At 40.1% G+C, this 21952-nt stretch overlaps 1 protein-coding gene across 7 annotated transcripts in view; it reads right to left on the reverse strand.

Moving 5' to 3' along the window:
* The window catches only part of DOCK4 (dedicator of cytokinesis 4), a 424117-nt gene that overhangs the window by 97477 nt on the left and 304688 nt on the right, over positions 1-21952 (reverse strand). For all 7 annotated transcript variants that reach the window (XM_012736139.2, XM_012736138.2, XM_012736141.2 and 4 more), the window contains exons 23-25: positions 17232-17424; positions 4885-5012; positions 2546-2680 (exon numbers count right to left, since the gene is read on the reverse strand). In XM_012736139.2, coding sequence (XP_012591593.1) covers positions 2546-2680; positions 4885-5012; positions 17232-17424 — 456 coding nt within the window. The remainder of the gene's footprint in view (positions 1-2545; positions 2681-4884; positions 5013-17231; positions 17425-21952) is intronic.

Genomic DNA, 21952 nt, shown 5'->3' on the forward strand with positions numbered 1-21952 from the left:
TGATTTTCCTAAAATTTAGTACACAGGACAATCGCCTAGCCTGCCCTACCCCCAAATCCACCCACGGACCTGACTCACTGCCTTCTTATTTTTTCAAGTCTCTTAATTTGCATTGATTATTACATTATAACCCATAGAGATTTTGTGCATGACAACACTGTACAGTCTGCATGCAGATACAAAGCAGTTTGAAAAATTGTTGTAGCTTTTGACCTCAGGCAGTCTTTAAACGTGTCCAGCATTTGCTATGATTTTGTTTTCTATGTCATTATAATTTTAGAATTATGTAAGAGTTATATTGCCAGGAAGCAGTTAAAATGTTACCATCAGAACCATAATAAAGGAGACCTCCCTCCTCTTCCAAGGTGAAAGGATAGATCTACTTCTCCCTATTCTTTTTGCTAAGTACAACTAAAAACCTGAATATTAAATATATAACAAACAGAAAAAGACTTTGAAAGGTCGTGAGAAAAAAGCAGATTGGCCAGGAAGCTTGGGGCCTGAGGAAGGACAGGGTGTTGAGTTCTCAGGGTTTTCTTTCTGCCTCGTATATCCCACACCTGCAGCTGAAGAAGCTGGCAACCATGAGACACCAACAGTTGTAGACAAGAGAGAAAAGGCCCCAACAAAATCTTATGTCTCTAGCCAAAGGACCAGGAAAGGGGCAACCTAGCAAGGAAATAATTTTAGCAACAATTGCTCCATTCTAGCTGAGCACCACAAAAAGCTTTGGCTTCCCCCACACCCAGGCCTGCAAAGGCCAAGTGGGGAGCCTAGAGGTCCACCTCCTGAGGAAGCAACGAGGTGCCCCAATATGTCTCCCAGAGAAGACCAAGTAGGGAGCAGGTGCTTTCACCCCAATGGTCAGTGTTAGTGAAGACAACTGCAGGAACCTGGACTTCCATCACCACTGGTCAGTAACAAGTCACACTTTTCCTTCCCCAGTGGGGTGGTATCAGAGGAGGCCTAGTAGAGAGTCACAGTGCTCATCACTGCCACAGTAACAAAGCCACTCCCACCATGGTGTCCTCACCCAGCAGAAGCAAGGAGCCCTCTTCCCTCAATGTCAATGGAGGCCAAATGGGACACCTAGAATTCTATCTCCATCTTACCATAACGAATAGGTACCCCAGTCCCCTGATGAGTGGTGTCACAAAAAACCAGCTAAAACAGAAAGTTTAAATAAGATCCAGACTCTTACAATACAAAAATGTCTAAATTTCAATGGAAAATCACTCATCATATATCAAAAACCAGGAACATTCCAAATTGAATGAAAAAAGACAATCAATAAATATCAACACTGAGATGGCAGAGATGTTGGAATTGTCTGACACATACAAAAATTAACTCAAAATAGTTAATGGATTTAAACGTAAAATGCAAAACTATAACACGTTTTTTTGGGGAAAAAAAACCACTAGGAGATAACCTTTAAAATACCGGGCTAAGCAAAAAGAGTTCTTAGACTTGACACCAAAAAGCATGATCTGTAAAAGGAAAAATTAATAAATTGGACTTCACCAAATTAAAAACGTTTGCTCTGCAAACCCTCTTAGGAGGATGAAAAAACAAGTTACAGAGTGGGAGGGAATACTGGCAAACCACATATTGAAAAAAGAACTGGTATCTAGGTTATATAAAGAACTCTCAAAACTTAATAGTAAAAAAGCAATCCAATTAAAAATTGGAGAAAAGACATGAAAAGACATTTCACTGAAGAGGCTATATAGATGGTAAAATGTAAAAAGATGTGCAGCATCACAAGCCATTAGGGAAATGCAAGTTAAAACCACAATAAGATGTCACTACATGCCTAACAGAATGTGTCCTACTCCAAGAAAAGTGACACCACCAAGTGCTGATGAAGGTGCGAAGAAATTGGACCATTCATACATTGTACATACGGTATACATAGGAAAGCCACTATTTTCCATAGTGGCCATACCACTTTATATTCTTATATGTCCATAAATATATAGATATATATGCATCTAAACTACCAGATATATTATTTCTTAATATTTTAAATGAATCATGTTATATTAGGCTTGTAAAATAGTGGTGCTTGAAGGCACCTTAGAATTTACCAAGCCAAATCTTCTCATTTCATAGCCAAGGAAACAGGCCTAGGGAAGTTAAGATCCTGACTCATTATAGTGAAAAATTCAGAATTAAAACTCAGGGTCCCTGGCCCCCACGGCTCTGTTTCACTCTTCTCACTTCCTCAAGCAATGTGATAGATGAAAAGAGAATGAAAAATTAGCAACTTGACTGGGAATATAAATTAATGGATTAATTTAAACTGGGCAAAGTAAGAACTAATATCAAAGTTGACTTTTTGAAATTAAAAATTTCTTATTCCAAGATCCTTTAACAAACATTCTTCATATTCTAGTTTCCTTGTAAAATGAAGGTAACTGCACGTGAATTTGAAATATTCTTAGTTTACTCTCCCATGGCCAGACTGCCCAGTGCATTACGGCCAGCCACCCGCAAAGTGACTGAAGCTTTGCTCCGTGTGGCATCTGTTCCATGATCTTACAGTGACATCCTGGAACTGGAGCCGCATTGCTGAGCTGGACGGCTGCGGGCGGCTGGTGATCTCCAATATGGTTCTCAGCAGGATGTCCAGCAGGCTGGCCACTATCACGTCTATTTCCTCCAACACAGATTTTTCCTTAAGAGAAAAAAAATAACGTGTTCAGGAAATTGGGGCTTAATATGCATATTAATCTCTCTTTAATGGAAAAGGGGGAAAAGCCCATTTCCAAATACAGTATCAAAGAGTCAGAGTATTTGAGAACTTGAGAGACCTGGACCTCACCTAAGCAAATGACCTTTTACGGAAAACAAAGGCACGAAGACGTTAATGGCTTCCCCAAGAGTATGCAACTTGGCTGTGCAGTGGATACCTGAGATACAAATAAAAAGGTGGCTGATGTCATGGAAGGCACAGCAGACTCATTCAGGACATCAGCTATGAGCCTAACAGGGCATGTGATGTTAGGCAAGTCAGTTTGCCTCTCTGTGCCTGACTCCTCACTAAAAATCTGTCCTGGTTCATAAAGTCTATAAGTCCTGGGTTCCAGAGGGTGCTTACGTTTACTCTTCTCATCACTAGAGTTGCACTGATCATTTTCCAAAACTCTATTTTAAGTGCAAATGGCTATTCCTACAAAAATCGTTTTGAAAGATACCTGCACATAAATATTAGGAAATGGAGTTCAGCCTAGGCAAATACCCTTAGCTAGAGTGACCTAAGGTCAGTAGCCATATAGGGACTGCTTTCCTGAAGCAAAGCTAATACTATCCAAGCTCCAGGACTGGAGAGAGAAACCCACATTGCTCTGCATTGACTGTATGTAGTATGCAGAGGATTTGGGTTCTTTTTATGCCTGCTCAAGAAAACCCTCTATGTACAAATGCTTCTAACCAAGGACATTGCTCTTTGCAAAGAATGCTTTTAAGAAAGTATGAGTTTGAAAGAGCCTTTGGCTAGAATTTTATGATAAATTTTCTTATACTTGTGAGAAAACTACCAAGGTTTCCCCCCTAGTGAATTGGCTTCTGCTCTGAATTCCTTATTAGCTAAATCCAAAAATTGATTCCAACTTCCAAATTGAAACAGACAAGGAGAAATTAAAAGAAATGTTCTCCACTACTGCTGATATGTTTTCAGTTTTGTGTAGTGAACTATCTCGCTTATTTTTTACTCTCAGCAATCATAATTTGGAAAAATATTCTAGGCATGGCATGACTATTCTTTACTGAATTAAACAGAGGGAATTTTAAAATTGAACCAATACCTTCTCTCTCTCACCACTGTTCTATTCAGTTCCAGATCACCCCTGGGGCCTGGATCACAGGGTGATAAAAGCCAACTGTCCCTTTCTGTGCAGGTTCCTCTCATTCCACTTTTAGATGCAGAGCTTCCAGTCTTTTCCACTCAAGTGCCAACTTGATTCATGCTTTGGGGGCCTTATCTCCAACACCTCCACTGGGGTCCCATCTCAGCTCACTGACCTTCAGAAGCTGACCATAACTAAGAGTGACAAAAAGGAAACCACAGCACAAGGGCAACAGGGAAGCCGAGAAATGGGAGTCTCAGTACTCACTGCCAAACTCTGCTTGGTAAAACCTGTTACCTATGAGCATAATGCTTAATTAACAGTTGTACATTGACCCAATTGCAACAGGATATTCTCCATATGTGGATTTTGGATTTCACATCAGACCCTGGAGCCATGAAGACAAATAGTCTGGAGTTGTCCCGTTTATAGGCAAGCATGCGATTTTCTCATTTTGCATTCCACTCTCCAGTGCTATTGCACTGCATCAAGAGTCAGGCACATGGACAGGAATCCCCAAAGCCATAACAATTTGGAGATCACTGTTGGGGCTGAGTAATGGCTGTACTGCAAGATACCCCTAATTTCCTGGTGCTATCCTTTGCTTCCGCGATTTCCACGGGACCCAGCCCAAGGGCCATGGCCAAGTTCTGAGCATCATGATGCAGCCTTTCACAGAATGGGCCAAGAACGACTTCATTTTGCAAGCAGTAATTTATTCTTGCCACAGAGCATTCATCATATCAAGATTAAAGACAGATGTGGGAGGCTTTAAGATTTCTAATTTTTCTCACTCGGTATTCAGTTCTTCCTTGAAATGCAAGTTTAGGGAACCTAGGTTATTCAGGGTTATAGTAATCCCACAAGGTTAAAAAAATTCCTTCCAAGGAGAAGTAAAAAGTCCAGCCCAGTTGGAAATAAAAGTAGAGGCTCAGAGGGTTCCTCTTTAGGACGGTTCCTTTGTAGACATTCACAATTTTATTTCCAGCAGTCATTTGATGGGAACTACATACTATGACCTGTATTTACTTACTGAGCTGTTTTTCTTGATGAGACAAAATACGTTGCTAAGGATACGTGCACACATGATCAGGTCCTTCTGTTCTTGCAAGTGGATGTGGAGGTGATGTAACACGACAGGCAGGAGAATGTACCGGGAATCTGAAGAGAGGAGAGTCATTAGTGTCACATCTGCTGGAGTCCCACGCACACATCGGGCAAATTGTTATCTACTTTTTAAACCAATTTTCATTATTAACACATGTAGTTACAAAAGTACTAATTCTACAAGGTTTATATTGAAAACAGTAATTCCTTACCCCGGCCCATGATTTCAGGAGGCCTCTGACTCCTTTAGTTGAACTAGGTATCTTTTTCTTTTCAATTGTTTTCTAAAACTATAATTGACCATCAGTTTTTAAATTGCACGCCTCCTTTGTAACTTCCTGAATTTTCATTGAGACAGACCATCTACCGACTTCCTACTATGATAGATGAAGACTTAGTTTTGTTTTTGTTTTTTACCCCCCTTCCTTTCTCCCCAAGCCTTTCAAAACTATATCATAATTCCTGGCTAAATCAACATTATGGTTTTGCTGCCACTCTGATTTCCAACCCTTTGGACATAAATGAACTTTTGCTTTGTTTTGTTTTTCTCTCTCTGAAAGTTTCTGGGAAATTATCTTTATCCCTGGTAATTCTACATTTTATAATTATGTGCCTTGTCTTGACCCTTTCAGTCTATAAATGCATGTCCTTCAGTTCTGGGAACTTGTCTTGAATTGTTTCTAGGATTACTGCCTTCCCTCTATTTTTTCTGTCCTCAGTCTGGAACTTCAACTGCATTTACATCACAAATCTCTTGAACTATCTCTCAAATTTTTTTCCATCTTTGTGTCCAACTTTCTGGGTGATTTCTGTACTTTATCTTCCAATCCTTCTATTCAATTTTATCATCGATGCTTTCATATATTTTATTTACGAGAGTTTTCTCATTCCTAAGTACAGTGTCATGGGTGTGCAACCTGTGCAGTTACACAAGTCTCTGTGCTTAGAAGGGTCCCCAGGCTTGTTGTAATGTTCTGTGGCTGCCACCTTGAAATCCTTAATTTCAAAACAACAGGTCTTGCATTTTTGTTTCATAGGCATCCGGTTTATTTCTCTGAATGTCATTTTTATTTTATTTTATTTTTCTGAGACAGTGTCACACTCTGTTGCCTGGGCTAGAGTACAATGGCGTCATCATACCTCACTATAGCCTTGAATTCCTGGGCTCAAGCAACCCTCTTGCCTCAGCTTCCTGAGTAGGTAAGACTACAGGTGCATGCCACCATGCCTGGCTAATTATTATTTTTTTTTTTTTAAGAGATGTGGTCTCACTATGTTGCTTAGGCTGGTCTCAAACTCCTGGCCTGAAACAATCATCCCATCTCAGCCTCCCAAAGTGCAAGGGTTACAGGCATGACCATGACATCCAACTTGAATGTTCTCTTTTCATAGCTTAACGTTCTTGTTTCATGGATACTCTTCTCTTTCTGGGGAAATGAGAGACAATTTTTTTTATGGTTTTTGTGTGTCCTGAATTATCTTTTTCTTTCAAGTTACTTTTTTCTGTTTCTTCATTTTATCTTCTGCCTTTCACATTAGAGTTTTTTCCTCCAGTATCTGGTGACCTTTCATTGTCCATTCATCTTTACAACTGAGGCACTAAGATACTAACTGGGGGAAAAAAATAACAAAACCTCTGTGTGCCTAGGCAAGCTCGTAAACTAGGGAAATATCATTGCAGAATGGGAGACACCCAGATATGCTATCGGGGAACCCCCATAGTCCAGTGCCTAAGATGTGCATCACTGCAGGAAGGAGGCACCCAGATGTTCCATCAAGGGACCCTTCCATAGTTCAGTATCTGAGATGTTTTCTCTTGGGCTGGTCAGTTTCTCTAGTGAGGAATCGCTACTCTCCTCTCTGGGGATCATGAACCCATCTTTAAGTGATTTGAAATCAAGAAAGGATGTGGCCGCCAAGGGTCTCTTTGTTTAACTGTAAGGTCTTGTTTATAGAATGAAGCTTTATCCCCAAATTTAGCTGTGTCTGACATGCCTGAATCTGTACCATATCTCATTCACTTTCTCTAGAGAGTAACTTGCAATTTTTTGACAAAATAAAAGAGGGGATTGGCACAGGGCAGGGTGCTAACCATTCCTTAGAAAGGTTTCTAAACCAACATTCATATGCATAGCACCCTTAATCTTCAGAGATGCCTCATAATTTCAATTCCAGGTCCTTTCTGGCACCTGCCCGAGGTTCTGTGGTATAAATTAGCCTGCCTCTTGGCTGAACTCTAACACCACACCCACCATGCCCATGTCTCAACTTTTCTCTTGTCCACCGAGTCAACTGCCACTCGTCTTTGTAAGAATTGCTGCTCTTTTGTCACATCTTTTCTTCTATTCTCTTAAACCTGTGAGATTATACCTTTTTAGAAAATTCCTTTACTAGCCACAGTACAATGACCCTTTTCAAAACTTTAGCAAATGAATTCTAACAATATATAAAGTCGATGTTTGATCACCGTTGATATCTGATTGGGTTCCTTGGCCTCCACCACACCCCAGGTGGTGTCTGATCACCTTGGCCTCTTGACAGTGAGAATCCTGTTAGGTCAGTTTAACCTGAATCTCCCTTACTCCTGATATTTCCTCTTAGTGGTTTCCTATCCACCCATGCCACTCTGTTTCTTGGCTATAAATTCCCACTTGCCCACTCTGGATTTGGAGTTTAACCCAATCTTTTCCCCCCGTTGCAAAATCCCATTGCAGTGGTCCCTACACCTATCACCACACCCTCACCTTGAGTAAAGTCTGCCTTCCCATCTTCAACAGAGTGTCACTGAATAACTTTTTAACAGGTTCCAAGGAAATTCAATAGAGAAATGATAATTTTTTTCAACAAATGTTGCTAGAACAATTGGCTACCCATATGTGAAAAACAAATGAACCCCTGCCCTTACTTCACACCAAATGCAAAAATTAGCTTGGGATGGATCATAGACCTAAATGTAAACGCTAAAAGTATAAAAGTTTTGGAAGAAAATATAGGAGAAAATTCTAGTGACCCTGAGTTAGAGATGTCTTAAACAAAAAGCACAAACTATTAAAAAGAAGTGATGAATTACATTTCACAAAAACTAAGAATTCTACTTGACTTGTACACTGACTCTGCTTAAAGTCCCTATTTGATGCCTTCTTTCTATATATGGACCCAAGGATCATACTGCATAAATCAGAATTCCAGTTTGACCAAAGTCTAGCCAGTGTCTTTCCATCTGTAAAATGGGGACATCAACAGCCCCTCCTCCTGGGACTGTTTTAAGAACCATATGAGCTAGCACCACCTGGAACACAGCGAGTGCTCTGTGTTGATTATTCTCCTTTCTTCCTCTTTCAACTTCTTCCTACATCCATCAGTAAAAGTGATTCTGTATCCTAATAAAAATCATAAGGAATGAAACAAAGCATCCACAACTGGCAAAGTGCCTTTATTAATGTATTCCTGATTTTTTTTTTTTTATTGCCTTCTTGATTTCTTTTAGGAGTTAAGTTTGGAGTCTAATGTTTCTTTTGAAGCCTGCCACCAGGCTACCAACACAAGGAGGTCTGGCCTTAGGTTTACCATCAAAACAAACAAAATAAGGCAAATAAGACATTCTATGTTTTAAGAAAACACAGAATATTAAAATCCCAACCTGTGAAATAATCCATTGCAGGCCTTCTTTAAACAGCAAGCCTCACCAGGGAACTTAAATACTTATTTACAAATCAATTACTTGACAAAAAGAACCAGGAAAAAAAACCCTGAAAACTTAAGTGCCAGTAATGTTTAATTAGAAAGGAAGATAAAGCTTATCTGATATGCTCCTGCAGCTAGGGGGATTTGATTTCCAAAATTTCAATTTGCAGCCAACTGTTAAGAAAATATCTAGTGCAAAAAAAGTAAGTAAGGTAGACAAATAATTCGTGTGTGGCATACATAAAAAGAAATATATGACCGCCTAGCCTGCAGATTTGCTTTTTCTCCATTACTAGGGCAATGACAGCCAGTGCAAATGATGGAATTGGGGGGTACATGCCAAACAAGCTGACTGGTTGAAATGCTAATTATTACCTTTAAAAGAAAACCTGGACCCATCAAGCAAGCCCTCCTAAAAAAGCAAAAGCAAAACAATATCCCCCTCTCCCCAGGTTGAGCACACACTAACTTTCCATACACTTAACGATAGAGTCTGCCCTGTAGTTTCTGCCCTTGAAAATGTCCACATATTCATATTGCATATCTCAGATAAAGCTCACTGTGTCGTGTGTCTCCTTGAGTGTATAAAGGAATGACTCCCAATGACTTTTTCCTTTGTCTGTGCACACGAGTGGATATAGCCAGCTCCCATTAGCAATTCCCAATGGGCATGGGACTAGGAAGGAGGAAGGGCAGCTAAGAAATGCTGCTAGATTTCCTCGTTTAGGTTAATTTTGAGGAAAGGCACACCTTTGCCTCCTCCATCACAAGCCTTGGACAAAGATCCTTGAAGTCAGCATCAGTCCAGAAAGGAGTGAGGTCTGTGAGTCGCATGGTGGCACACAAGGGTTGCCAGTCACCTTCCACACATTGGGCTCCAGCATGGGCTGGACATGAGTGGGACACCAAAGCAGCTGCTGCCTGGCAGCCTCTGGACGGGAGACCGTTGACAGCAGGGCAGGAGGACGTACTGAGGCGAAGCTTTGCACGCAGCCGAGCTGCTGACTGCAGAAAGCCTGACATCAGAGCTGGGTCGGGCTGCTGTGATCAGAGCCACCAGGGACTGAACTGCCAAAGTCACAGACAGCCATAAAAACCCGTGAACAAGCTTTTCAGACACTGAAATACAGATGACAAGCACTCAGAGAGGAAAGGACTGAAGATTCAGGGGTCACATTCGCATGCACACATCAGGATCACAAGGGAAAAATGACAGTGGAAGGTTAAGGATGATCTGGGCGTGTGGCTTACTGATCTCACCCCCTGGCTTCAATCCTACCCTGGACTCCTCCACCTCAGGATCCTTCCTAAAGATGGATGGATGTTCTGTGTAATTCTTACTTTTGTCAGCTGTGCCCTCTCCTGGATTGGGACTCCTACTCCCACCCCTAGCCCCATTCTGTTGTCACACCCATGCTCATCCTTAGCTCAATGTCTGCTTTTCCAATATGATTTTCATTTTTTTTAAATACATGTTATTTATTCATTCTTACTGCTACATCCTGCTCCCTAGCCCATGACTGAGTCAGTACACAGTCTTCACAAAACATCTATCGAGCACCTGCTATGCACCAGGCACTGCTATGGAAGCCAGAGATATGACCATGATCCAAGTAAATAAAGTCCCTGCCCTCTGAGGTTTTCCTTTCTGGGGTGAGGGAGGTAGACAGACATTAAAGAAATAAACACTCAATTCTTTATCTAGTTGTAGTTGCTTTGGGTGATTCAAAGAGCAAAACACAGTGTATTCTGAGAGTGATAATGGGGTGGGTGGGTGGCGCAGAGAGGAGATTTCTTGACAAGATGAGAGAACCTGAACCATGAAGGATGGATTTACTGGGTTCAGAAGGAACTGGAGAAAGTGGTTCCAGAGAGAAAGAGAAGTACTAAGGTAATGGGATGAGGCAGACGGGCAGGGCCACATCACAGGGCCTGGAAGATCTTTTCTGGAGCATGTCCCCAAACAAAATAGAACCAGATGTGAGTGGAAGTTGGGAGTGACATCACCTGGTGTGTCTCTAAATGTAACTTTGGCTACATGGATGGATACAGCAAAGGGAAATATGGGAAACAAGTGTAGAAGGGACTGAAGCAGCTCAGCTCAGGTGCAGCAGGCCTGGAGAGGTGGCGGGGGTGTGGGGAGAAAGGCCAGGTCTTGGCGATGAGTGGAGAAGGTGAAAGGGAGAAGGAACCAGCCTGTGGTTTCCAGGTGGATGGTGCCGCCACGTACTAAGATGGGGAGGAGTAAGCAGAGAGAGAGAAAAGTTGAGATTTCCATGTTAGACATGCTGAGTTTAAGAAGCCTGTGAGACATCCACATAGAGACGTTGAGAGGACAGCTGGATACTCAGGCGTGGAGCTAGGAGAGGCCTGGCCTACAAATTCAGATGTGAGACTTGTGTCAGCACAAGGACAGTGCTAACCGAGGCTAAGTAGGTGGAGTGCACCCCAATATTTGCTCACATCTCCCTGCCACGTGGGACCCCATAAATTTCCCCTATCACAACTGCTGTCACATTTTATCATAATCACTTGTTCAACGTCTGCCTTTGAGCTGGACTATAAGCAGACAGAAAACAGAGCCTGTATCTGTTTAATTTGCTGTAATATTTCTACATATTTTTACTACAATATGCGGGGGTCTGTCTATAAAAAATATTTGTTGAATGAATGAATGAGCTTCATCATGAGTTCTGCTGGATAGTAGAGGCAACTGAAAGAAAGCCTGGCATTTCTCGCTTCAGATTTTAACAGAGCTTAAATGGGAAGAGAGCAGGAGGCCTCATCACAGTTCAGTTTACAGTGACTCCACCTGCTGGAGCCTGCCCTGTGCACCAAAAGGGAGCGATTCCCACCGCCGCGCAGACCACAGCAGCTGCCTGTGGCACCCATCCTGCCACCTCCTCCCCACACCCCTGCAGCGCTGTGCAAATGTGGATGAGTGACATATGAGAAATGAAGACACAGGTTTCGCCCTTTCCCCCCCCTACGTGCTTGCTGCTGCCAATCAGCATGGAAAAGTTGAGAAGCGTGGTGAGAGATCAAAGTTGAAATTGAGTCCTGAGCAGCTGAAAATGTGTGAGTTTAGAGTTATTAAATAAAACAAAACAAAACAAAACACATAGTTAAAACCTAGGTCAACTATGATTTCAGTGAGACATATTTTTCATTTTCATTCCTATGTTCAGGGTGAGGTGTTACATAAAACTCTTAATTTTTAATCTTTGCCCCATCTAGGGAAAGATGTAGAAACGATTTTCCAAAGAAACATCTTTCTAAGGACTTCATTAAAAACCTGCACTTAAACATGATTATAGATGATATATGCCTTTAAATAAAAAAAAATCCAAAATCAGTATGTAGCCAAATCTTTTGTAAAATCTGAGAACAGAAACTAAACCACTGTGAAGCTCCCTGATGGTGGAGAACACCTGCAGAGGGGTTCAGCCCTGAGCTGTTTCTCTTTAGAAAAGCCTGGGGAAGGGAGGAGGACACAGGTAAGGGGAAGGAGGACAGGTGGGGGATCTATACCAAAGGGGCCAGAACACTAATGATTTTTAACCAAAGACTTTCTTAAGGTTCCAGGTAGTTTTTAAAAATATATATTTTATCTTGGATAAGCAACACAAAATCTACTGTAAGATAATCTAAGTTCTGCATACTTTTCCCAGTGGTCCTGCACTATTACTCTGCTTCTAGAGAAAGAGAAGCCCTTTTTCATGCAACTCTAGTCTTTATAAGGCCTCTTGATCACTTGGCAAGCCCTAGTTTAGTAGAAAGTTCTAGAAAAATGGATTTAAAGTGTGATATTGATTTATCCTATTTATATATATTTTTGTAGAGATAGGGTCTTGCTATGTTTCCCAGGCTGGTCTCAAACTCCTGGCCTCAAGCAATCCTCCTGCCTCGGCCTCCCAAAGTGCTGGGGATTACAGGTATAAGCCACTGTGCCTGGCCTATGAAAGAAACTGAATCACTTCCAGTGCAATAAAAGCCAGCACTAACCTGTACTTTAACAATAGTTCTAAGAAATAAAACCTACTAGGCATCCATCAATTGTAGTAAGATTTTATTTTTGAAGTTGTCAAATGAAAAGATAAACCTATTAAATATCTTTTCTTTATATTATGACCTAAAATATGGGTGGGGTGAGAATTAATTCCTAAAGTATACTTTAAAAATAGTGTAATAGTCTACCTTCTTCCCTCTTTCACTTTATTTTTTATTGCAGCCTTGTGTGAAATCCATAAAATTGTTAAGGGGACTGGATAGTTTGTGCCAAAAAGGAAAAAAAAAGGTGCATTTGATTGCTTTCTTGAGAAATCTCTACCCTAAAATACTGCATTTTTTAGTTTGTAGGCAAAAGCAAGTTCTCACCAACCGTACATGCTCAGCACATTTAGGGCTTTATACTTACCTCTATTATCTATGCTCGGTTTTGCCTGATAAGCTGCTCAATTATTCCCAAGTAGAAACATATATGGCTTTTTCTTAGGAACAAAATAGCTCAGCAATGACTGCAGACCTCTGCTAAACAAATCGCCAATTGCTAAGCAATGGGGGAAAGTGTAAAGCAATCGCAAAACCCACAGCTCTAGTAGGATCTGACCTATCAGTCTGGGGAGACTCCCTTTCTGATCTCTCATCCCCATCCCCGAAACTCCCGCTCTCTGCTGCCAACCTCTATGCTTCCTCCTTCCTCCCTGGCCTCTATGCAGCAAATCCACTTTTTTTTTTTTTTATCTTTGCCATCGCCAAAGCTGTTTTCTCCAAAAATTATCTAGATCCTTCTATTCTTGGCCTTCAGGAAATAGGAAGAATAAAATTGGGGGGGAGGAAGGGAAAAAGGAGCTGTCAATTTTTAAAGCTTTAACTAGGTCTGCCTGGACCCCAGATGATTTAAACATTGAATATTAATCTACTTAGAGCCTTCGCTGATCAGAAATAAACTCAGCATAGCTATTGTCTTTCTCACATTCTATGTTCAGAGAAAAGGAACTGTCATTCAGGCAGGTTAAGAATTAAGTGCTTTATCTTTAGTTGAATACATACCTCACTGATGCATCATAATGCCCTGATCCCTACTTAATCTTATTTCCATTTCAGATTTATAATCAGGAAAGTGTCATTTCTAACCTCCAATTGGTCAGGGTACATACACTCACACAACTGTAGCACTTCTGTTTCAGTTTTTTTTAATTTTATTTCCAATAAATAAATAAAAATCTTAGATTTCTGAGTGTTTTTCCACCTTCTTATGTGGCGCTAAGCTGTCACACTGCTTTTGAATCTGTTTCTTTTATCTGTCTGTGATAGATGGAATAATAGTCCCCCTCAAAGATATCCATGCCCTAATTTGCCGAACCTGTGACTATGTCATGGCAAAAGAGATTCTGTAGATGTGGTTAAGGTTCTTGAGATACGGAGGTTTTCCTGGATTATCCAGGTAGGCATGATGTAAACACAGAGGTCCTTATAAGTAAAAGAGTGAGAGAGAGACATTTGAAGATGTCACAATGCTGGCTTTCAAGGAGGAGGAGAAGGGGGCCAAAAGACAAGGGATGTGGGTGGCTTGTAAAAGCTATAAAAGGCTAATAAAGGAATTCCCGCCTAGACCTCCAAAAAGGAATGCAGCTCTGGTAACATCTTTATTTTGGTCCAGTGAGAATCATTTTGGATTGCTGCTCTACAGACCTGTACGATAAGAAGTTTACGTTGTTTTAAGGCACTAGGCTCGTAGTAACTGTTACAGCAACAAGGGGAAATGACTACAGCATAACTATATCTACAACATGAATCTTATTTCACCATATTTTGGTGATGCTATATATTTATGTTTACAGTAATTTCTTTTTCCCATTCCTTGACATCTGGATATAGTTACCTCTGGGGAGATATGATAGAAACTGGGGCACCCAATTCCAAAATCCCTTAAAAAAATCATTGCCTACTGTAAGAACTATGTTTTGTTGTTGTTGTTTTTTAAGGAGAACTCAAAAGTATTTAACTGACCCTTTACCTGTTATTCTGAGGGGACTACTGGGACCTCTGGCCATGGTTCTTTAATTACACAGTTTCATGTTATCCTTCTTCTTCTTTCCCCTCCAGTTAAAATCTGCCTATTTTTGCGAGAAATACCTATTGCCTATTTTTGAGAGAAATATCATCCCCTTGTAGGTGTCACACTCCCTCTTAACCACAACCCAAGATATCACATCCTCTCCTTTGCCATTTGTAGTGTGCATCTTATTTTCCTTCCAACATCTCCTCTTTCAACTGGACAGCACAGATATGCCCATCAATCCCCTAAATTGACAGTTTCTGACTTACAACTTCAAAGTCACTAGAAACACTTAGCAGGTTTCCCTAAAACTATTGTGCAGTCCCATGTGATTGAAACAGAGGGTACTTTGAGACTTGGAAAGCTCTCAGGGACACTTCCTGTTTTTCTCCATAAAGATGGGCCATTTACACATGACAGTCTCTGTTTTCTTCCATGATGAGTCAGTAAACACCAGGCCAAGCCGCATCCTGCCTGGGCAGTGACAGAAGCCTTTCCTCTTATGAACATCTGCGTGTGCTTCTTAGTGTTCCGTCGATCGTGAGCTGATCCTGCTTCTCCGTGACCATTCTCCGCAGAGAGCCCCCCCCCCCCCAACAGTCAGGCAGGGTTTTTCCTCCTCCTCTTTCTCCTCTGTGCCATCGTGTCACATTCACCAGCTTCCCAATATTGGCCCCAAGCTGCTCTTCCAGGGCACTGGGGCAGACCCTGCAGGGTCTACATTTCCTGGGTCTCATGAGTCCTTCCACCCCTTACCCTGATAACTATTCTCATCAACTGCCACAAAGACCCAGTATTCTTGCACCTGGATTGCAGCAGCGTCTTCTCTTTCTATATCTCTCTCGTCCTGGTTTCTGCTGCCTGTGGATCGTCAGGGACCAACACGGAACTGGGGCCACAGACAGCACATCTCTGAGAGGCATACGATGAACGCTATTCCCCCAAACAATTTTCTTCCGTTTGAAAACAATTTTGATTACCTGTGTTGCTCTTTTGGTGTAAGACTTTAACCTAACAAGGAATTATCTGGCCAGTGAGGTAGAAATATGGCAGAATCACCCATTCCACTGAGACAGGAATGAACTTTTCTTAATTTGGTAAAAGCAGAGTTGGTGCTTGAGTTAAATGGGGGTCCCAGGTCAGGCCTTCCCTCTCATCTACACTGCCTGTCCCCAACCCTGGAGGGAGTCCCCAGTCACTGGGACAGAACTCCTAGGGCTCTGAGCAGCACAGTGTGAAAACCACCACAAGAAATATGTTTTCTCCAGGATGTGATCATGCTTTTATTGGGAGAAATCAGAAGGTTGAATTTTCCATGACAGTGTTTGAAGCGTTCTTTATTTAGAAAAGGGGAGGAACCCAGAAACATACCAAAAGTCTGCCAGCAAGAGAAAAAATAAATTAACTTTGATATGTTTGTTCAGTGGAATATTATATAAAAGTAAACAAGAATGAACTAGAGCTATATCTAGTAGCATGAAAAAATATAAAAGTATAATATTAAAAAAGCACACTAAAGAATGAATGACAATGTAATGTTATCACTTAAAGACAAAAAGATGAAAAAAAATTGAAAGATAAAAATCATACATTTTCATAACTATGAAATAATCCATAATCTCTGAAAGTGGAAATTTCTATGAAGAATGTAAGACTATGCACAGGAGGACCTTGAGTGTACCTATGATGAATCTCTTAATAAAATATCTAAAGTAAATACATGATAATGTTAAGATTTGTTAATCATTTACCCACACTATGATCTGTTCTCATCTGTATGTTTAAAATGTTTTACAATAGAATAATGTAAAAAATTGCTTACTGTATTTGAAACCTCATTGCAAAGGAAATTATATACACATATATGCACTCATATGGAAAAACAATTCTTAATAGAATCTATTTTGATAAGTTTTTTACTTGGAGAGGCTTATGGAAACTTATCAAAATAAACTTTAAAATGAGGTTGGTACTAAGTCTATTATTTTCTTCAGAAAAAAACAGAAGATAACAAGAGGCAATGGAATTTAATAACAGATACTATGACAAAATCAATTTAAGTAACTGATCACTTGCTGTTGGGATGAAATAAAAAATGACAGTACACCAAAACTTTCATCCACTTTCAGAACACAAATCGATGGAAAACTTTTAAACACAAAAGAGACAAACAGAAAAAGGATAATTTAAATACCAGGAAGAATCTGTGAAGGGAAATGTTAAGTTTTATCGAACATTAAAAAGAAAGAGATCTAGAATAAGAAAAAAAGCACACTCCACACTACAACTAGCTGTGAATAGAATAAAAAAATCTAATCATTACTTTTCACTCTTTCTAGATCCAGAGTTTTAGTAGCCATAGTTTTATATTTGACTACTAAGTAAATTTACCATCCAAATAAACAATGCTTTTTGAGAACGTCCTTTTTAATTTTTTGTTTTCAATTGCTTCTGCTGACTATTGACTATAAGAGGTAAATGATGGCTTTCTAGAGACACTGTTTAATCCAGGAGACTTGCAGGCCTACCTGGGTTGGTATAAAGCTGGCTTTCCACGGTTTTGCCGATGCACTGCAGTTTGATGGCCTGCAGGGAGTCATCCACGTGCATGATGGTCGGCAGACTGCCCAGAGTGTCCTGCACCAAGTTGGCCACTTCCCGGACATCAAAGAGCTTCAACAGTTCTGAGTACACGGCTGGGAAAGAACTCAGAAACACAGCCTTAAAAAGAAGGAGAAATTTAAATCGACTTCCAGAAATGCCATGACCAGTAAACAAGCTGTACAACGTCAGTGAGTTTAAGGACTGTGTCAGGTATTTTCGAATGGTACGAAGATGAATGTAAAATGTTTCTGTTACCTAAAGCTAAAAGGACAACAACAACAACAAAAGTGTAGTAGAATAGGACAGTTTTTGAAAGGTGAAAAGGAACAACATAATAAAAACTGGGAAATTTCTGGAAAATCACTGACATTAGCAAGAGGATTGGCAAAACCCCCACAAAATCAGCAAAATGCATCATGATTTAACAAAAAGAATGGTCAAACCAGACCTTGATTGTTGTCATTTATATTTTATTATCCTTTGAAGGAGCTTTCTGAAATGCTCATTTAAATCTTATTTCTAAAAAAAAAAAACCAAACTCATTAATTCCCTAAAGCACTCCATTTATGATTTAAGAAAAAACACAGGATGGGGCATCAGAAGATCTAGGTTATATATAGTAATAGCTTTGCTTCTAATCAACTCTATGACCTTGGAGAGTTATTTTAGCACCCTTCAGTTTGATCATTTAGACTTTAGTTTCATCACTTGTAAAATGAAAAGATCATTAGAACAACCCCCTGGGTTGCTTCAAGATCTATTTTAAACCAAGGACTGTGTGTACAGACTAAGAACAATATTTTTTACGTAAATAAAAAGACGTGATAATCATTTTTTATGGGGAAAAAAAGATGCTAACCTCAAATCCCAAGGGGCTTAAAAATACTTTTAAAAAATGGGCTAGGATTATACATCAAAACAAACAAACAAATTCAGCCTTTTGAAATTCCATAGAAGGAGGGCACTGGAAGGAAGCGTTGACTTAGCCTCAACTGTACCTAGTGGGAGAAGGAGGCACTTGTTTTTAATATGCTGAGATCCAAGTGCTGCAAGTGCTGGCTGGCTTACTGATGAGATCTGACACCATTGGAAAATAGGTTGCATCTACACATGCTGATGATTCAAACACAGAATCAAATTCAAATTTAAGGATTTTAGTATTTATTTAAATAGCAGCAGCAAAATTATGGAGAAGAGGCAAGATTTGCATTTGAAGCCAGTGCCATTAAAATGCTTAAGGTGCTGTAATCAACAGCTATGCCCTTTGACTCCTAAAAATTATGGATTTACTTGAATATATTTAAAATTAATAACTTGATATTCTCTGTTAAAGACTGTATTTATGTAACCTTCATTTCACTCTGCAAAGAGCTGAGTCATACAGATCTAAGTTAAATTAAAAAAAAAAATAAAAGGAGCCCAGCTTTCTGATTACTGAAGTCAACTAAGTAGATTTTCCTCAAGTACCCTCTTAATTTATCCATTATTTCTTTATCTATACTTCTTGACCAGGGGTCCTCAAACTTTTTAAACAGGGGGCCAGTTCACTGTCCCTCAGACCATTAGAGGGCCAGACTATTGTTTAAAAAAAAACTATGAACAAATTCCTATGCACACTGCACATATCTTATTTTGAAGTAAAAAAACAAATGGGCAAAAACACCCTTATGTGGCCCGAGGGCTATAGTTTGAGGACAGCTGCTCTTGACTTTAAAAATACTACTAAGTGAAGTATCCCAAGAATGGAAAAACAAGCACCAGATATATTCTCCAGCAAACTGGTGTTAACTGAGTAGCACCTAAGTGGACACATAGGTACTACAGTAATAGGGTATTGGGCAGGTGGGAGGGGGGCGGGTATATACATACATAATGAGTGAGATGTGCACCATCTAGGGGATGGTCATGATGGAGACTCAGACTTTTGGGGGGAGGGGGGAAATGGGCATTTATTGAAACTATAAAATCTGTACCCCCATAATATGCCGAAATAAAATAAATAAATAAATAAATAAATAATAAATAAATAAAAAAATAAAAAACTATGTGAATGTGCCTTCAGTGTAAGATACATATTGAACAGGACTATTAAAAAGGATAAAAAAAACAAGGACCTTGTGATAAGGGCAGAATGACAGTTGTACCAGGGCAAACTAAGTGTTTTTACTGTAAGTAAAAATAAAGATATAATTTAGTTTTGACCTTCTGGGTAGCCAAGACAAATAAGGAAAGGCAATTAATAGGACTTCACAGCAGGGTCATGGGCCTCTACTCCTTCTGTCATTCCTCTTCTTCTCCTGGGGACCCTGGGGTGTAGGTCTGTCCATGGCATGGAAAACCAAGAGCTATTGCTACACCAGCTGAGTTAGCCCTTAGTCCTTTCAGGACAGTGTCATTAGCAACTAGCATGAATAGCCAGCCATTGAATCAAACTGAAGGACTGCTAGGAGACAGGATTTGCCCTGAGTTGTAGCCCACATAGAAACAAAGCAAAATGGAGCAAGGAAACTGGGTTTCTATCTGTAAGGCAGCCTAATAATAAAACTCAGACCAACGGATATCCCCGGCTCTGGATGTGGTAGGCAGAATTCAAAGATAACTCCCATGACCTTTGTCTCCTCGTGCTGTTTCTGTGATTACCTTAAAATATGGAGATTATCCAAGTGGGCCTCACCTAAACATATGAACCCCTAAAACAGAATTTTCTGCAAGTGGCCTCTAGAAGATGAGAGTACAACCCCCCACCCCCTCCCCCAACCCCACCCTGGCTGACAGCCACCAAGGAAACAGGAAACTTAATCTTATAAATGCAAAGAAATGTATTTCTGCCAATAGCATAAAAGATCTTGAAAGCAAATTTTTCTCCAGAGCATCCCTCTAGATAAGCCATCAAAAGCTTTGACACTTTGATTTTGACTTTAGGAGATCCCAAGCAAAGAACCCAACCAAGCCTACCTGGGCCTCTGATCTATAGAACTGCTAGCTAGCAAATGAGTGTTGTTCAAAGCCATTAAGCTTAAGGTCATTTGTTTTGCAGCAACAGAAAACTAAAACACTGGATCAATCAAATTAGTGACTCTTGGCTTCTCTAAAGAAAGATACAGGATCAAAAGAGAACCTGGGATGAGAAGAGGTGAGTAGCAGTTTCCTTCCTCCCAAAATATAGAGGGACAAAGCTCTTATTGCTTAATAAAAAAAATCAAACACTATATCATTTTATATAAATTTTTCTTAGCATCAAACTAAAAATACCACATCAAAATTTATAAGGAATACTGTACAAAATAATAGAGAATGATCTCAGTACAGTTTGCAAAGATATTCAGAAACTTTACGTATACATTTTATATACTATCTCTTGATTGATCAGGGGCCAAAAAAAAAAATCGAGTATGATTCTTTGAAGGTGCTAAAGTTGTTTCTCAGACTTGACTGCAGAATAGAAGCTAGAGACCCAGAGCAGTGGAAGTCAATACACTGAAGGGACAGAAGTTGAGGTGCCCCACCCCCCTGGACCACAGTGGTGGCCAAGTCCAGTTAGGGGGACAGCAAGGATTCAGTGGAAATGCAACTAAGGTAAAGAAATAGTTCTCTAACTTTAAAGGAGGAAAATTCTTGAATCCCTAGGAAGTGAGAAACTGGTTACTCTTATGAGTAAGAAAACATTTTTCAGGGGTGAATTAGAAAAGTTCTGTCCCTGTAACTGATAAAGGTTAAAAAGTAAAATCTCAGGATGAAACTCAGATTTTGAATCCCTTTTATAGAAATATTAAACTTCCATGAACGTGGATCTAATGGAATACATGGTAAGGCTGTTGGATTATTCTTTTCAAATATCAACTGCTATAAGTAGGGTTTGGCTAGTGGGCAATTTGATATCGAGGTCTCTGGCAAATTCCTAAAGTGCAGTGATTGTACTGTTGACTATAAAGGCCAAAATGACATTTAAAAAGCCTGAATTGTATCCCTGCCCCGAAGGAAGATGAGTCTACCTCTGCAATGAAGAGTCATAAGAACAGCCCCCTAAACAGGCAGAAAAATACAGCACTATTGCTGGGGTGTCGGTGCATTTCTGGTGTTTTGCCATTATATATTATGCCTTCTGAATGTCGCATGGCACCAAATTATAACAACAATGCTAAAGATCTAGTTTTGTCTTCCAATCTCCCATTTTATGTCCTAGTTTTCAATGATTATAAATCTCTAGTCTACAGGGTATGGTAAGAGGCTGCTTATCCTTCTAATAGATTTTTTTAACCAAGTCATTAGAATTAAAAGTACATAAAAAAGAATTAAGAAAATAAAGAGAAAGATACTGAGAATTATCTCATGGAACACGTTCAAGGCCATGCTATTTGGAAAGTAGATGGATCTTGTTCTTAAAAGTCACGTGGGGCTACTCCCGGTAATAGAATTTGGCAGCAGCAGCAGCTCAGCATTGATCTTATAAGATCAGTCCCAGGATAATTAGGGTCCAGTTAAATAAAACAAAACAACATGCAGTTTAGCTGAGTACAATACAATGATTCTCAAGCTAATAGAGGGCGGCGCACAGGGGCTGACGCCTATAATCCTAGCACTCTGGGAGGCCGAGGCAGGAGGATGGCTTGAGGTCAGGAGTTCAAGAACAGCCTGAGCAAAAAGG

This window comes from Microcebus murinus, chromosome 9 (assembly GCF_040939455.1).
Source record: "Microcebus murinus isolate Inina chromosome 9, M.murinus_Inina_mat1.0, whole genome shotgun sequence".
Taxonomy (NCBI): domain Eukaryota; kingdom Metazoa; phylum Chordata; class Mammalia; order Primates; family Cheirogaleidae; genus Microcebus; species Microcebus murinus.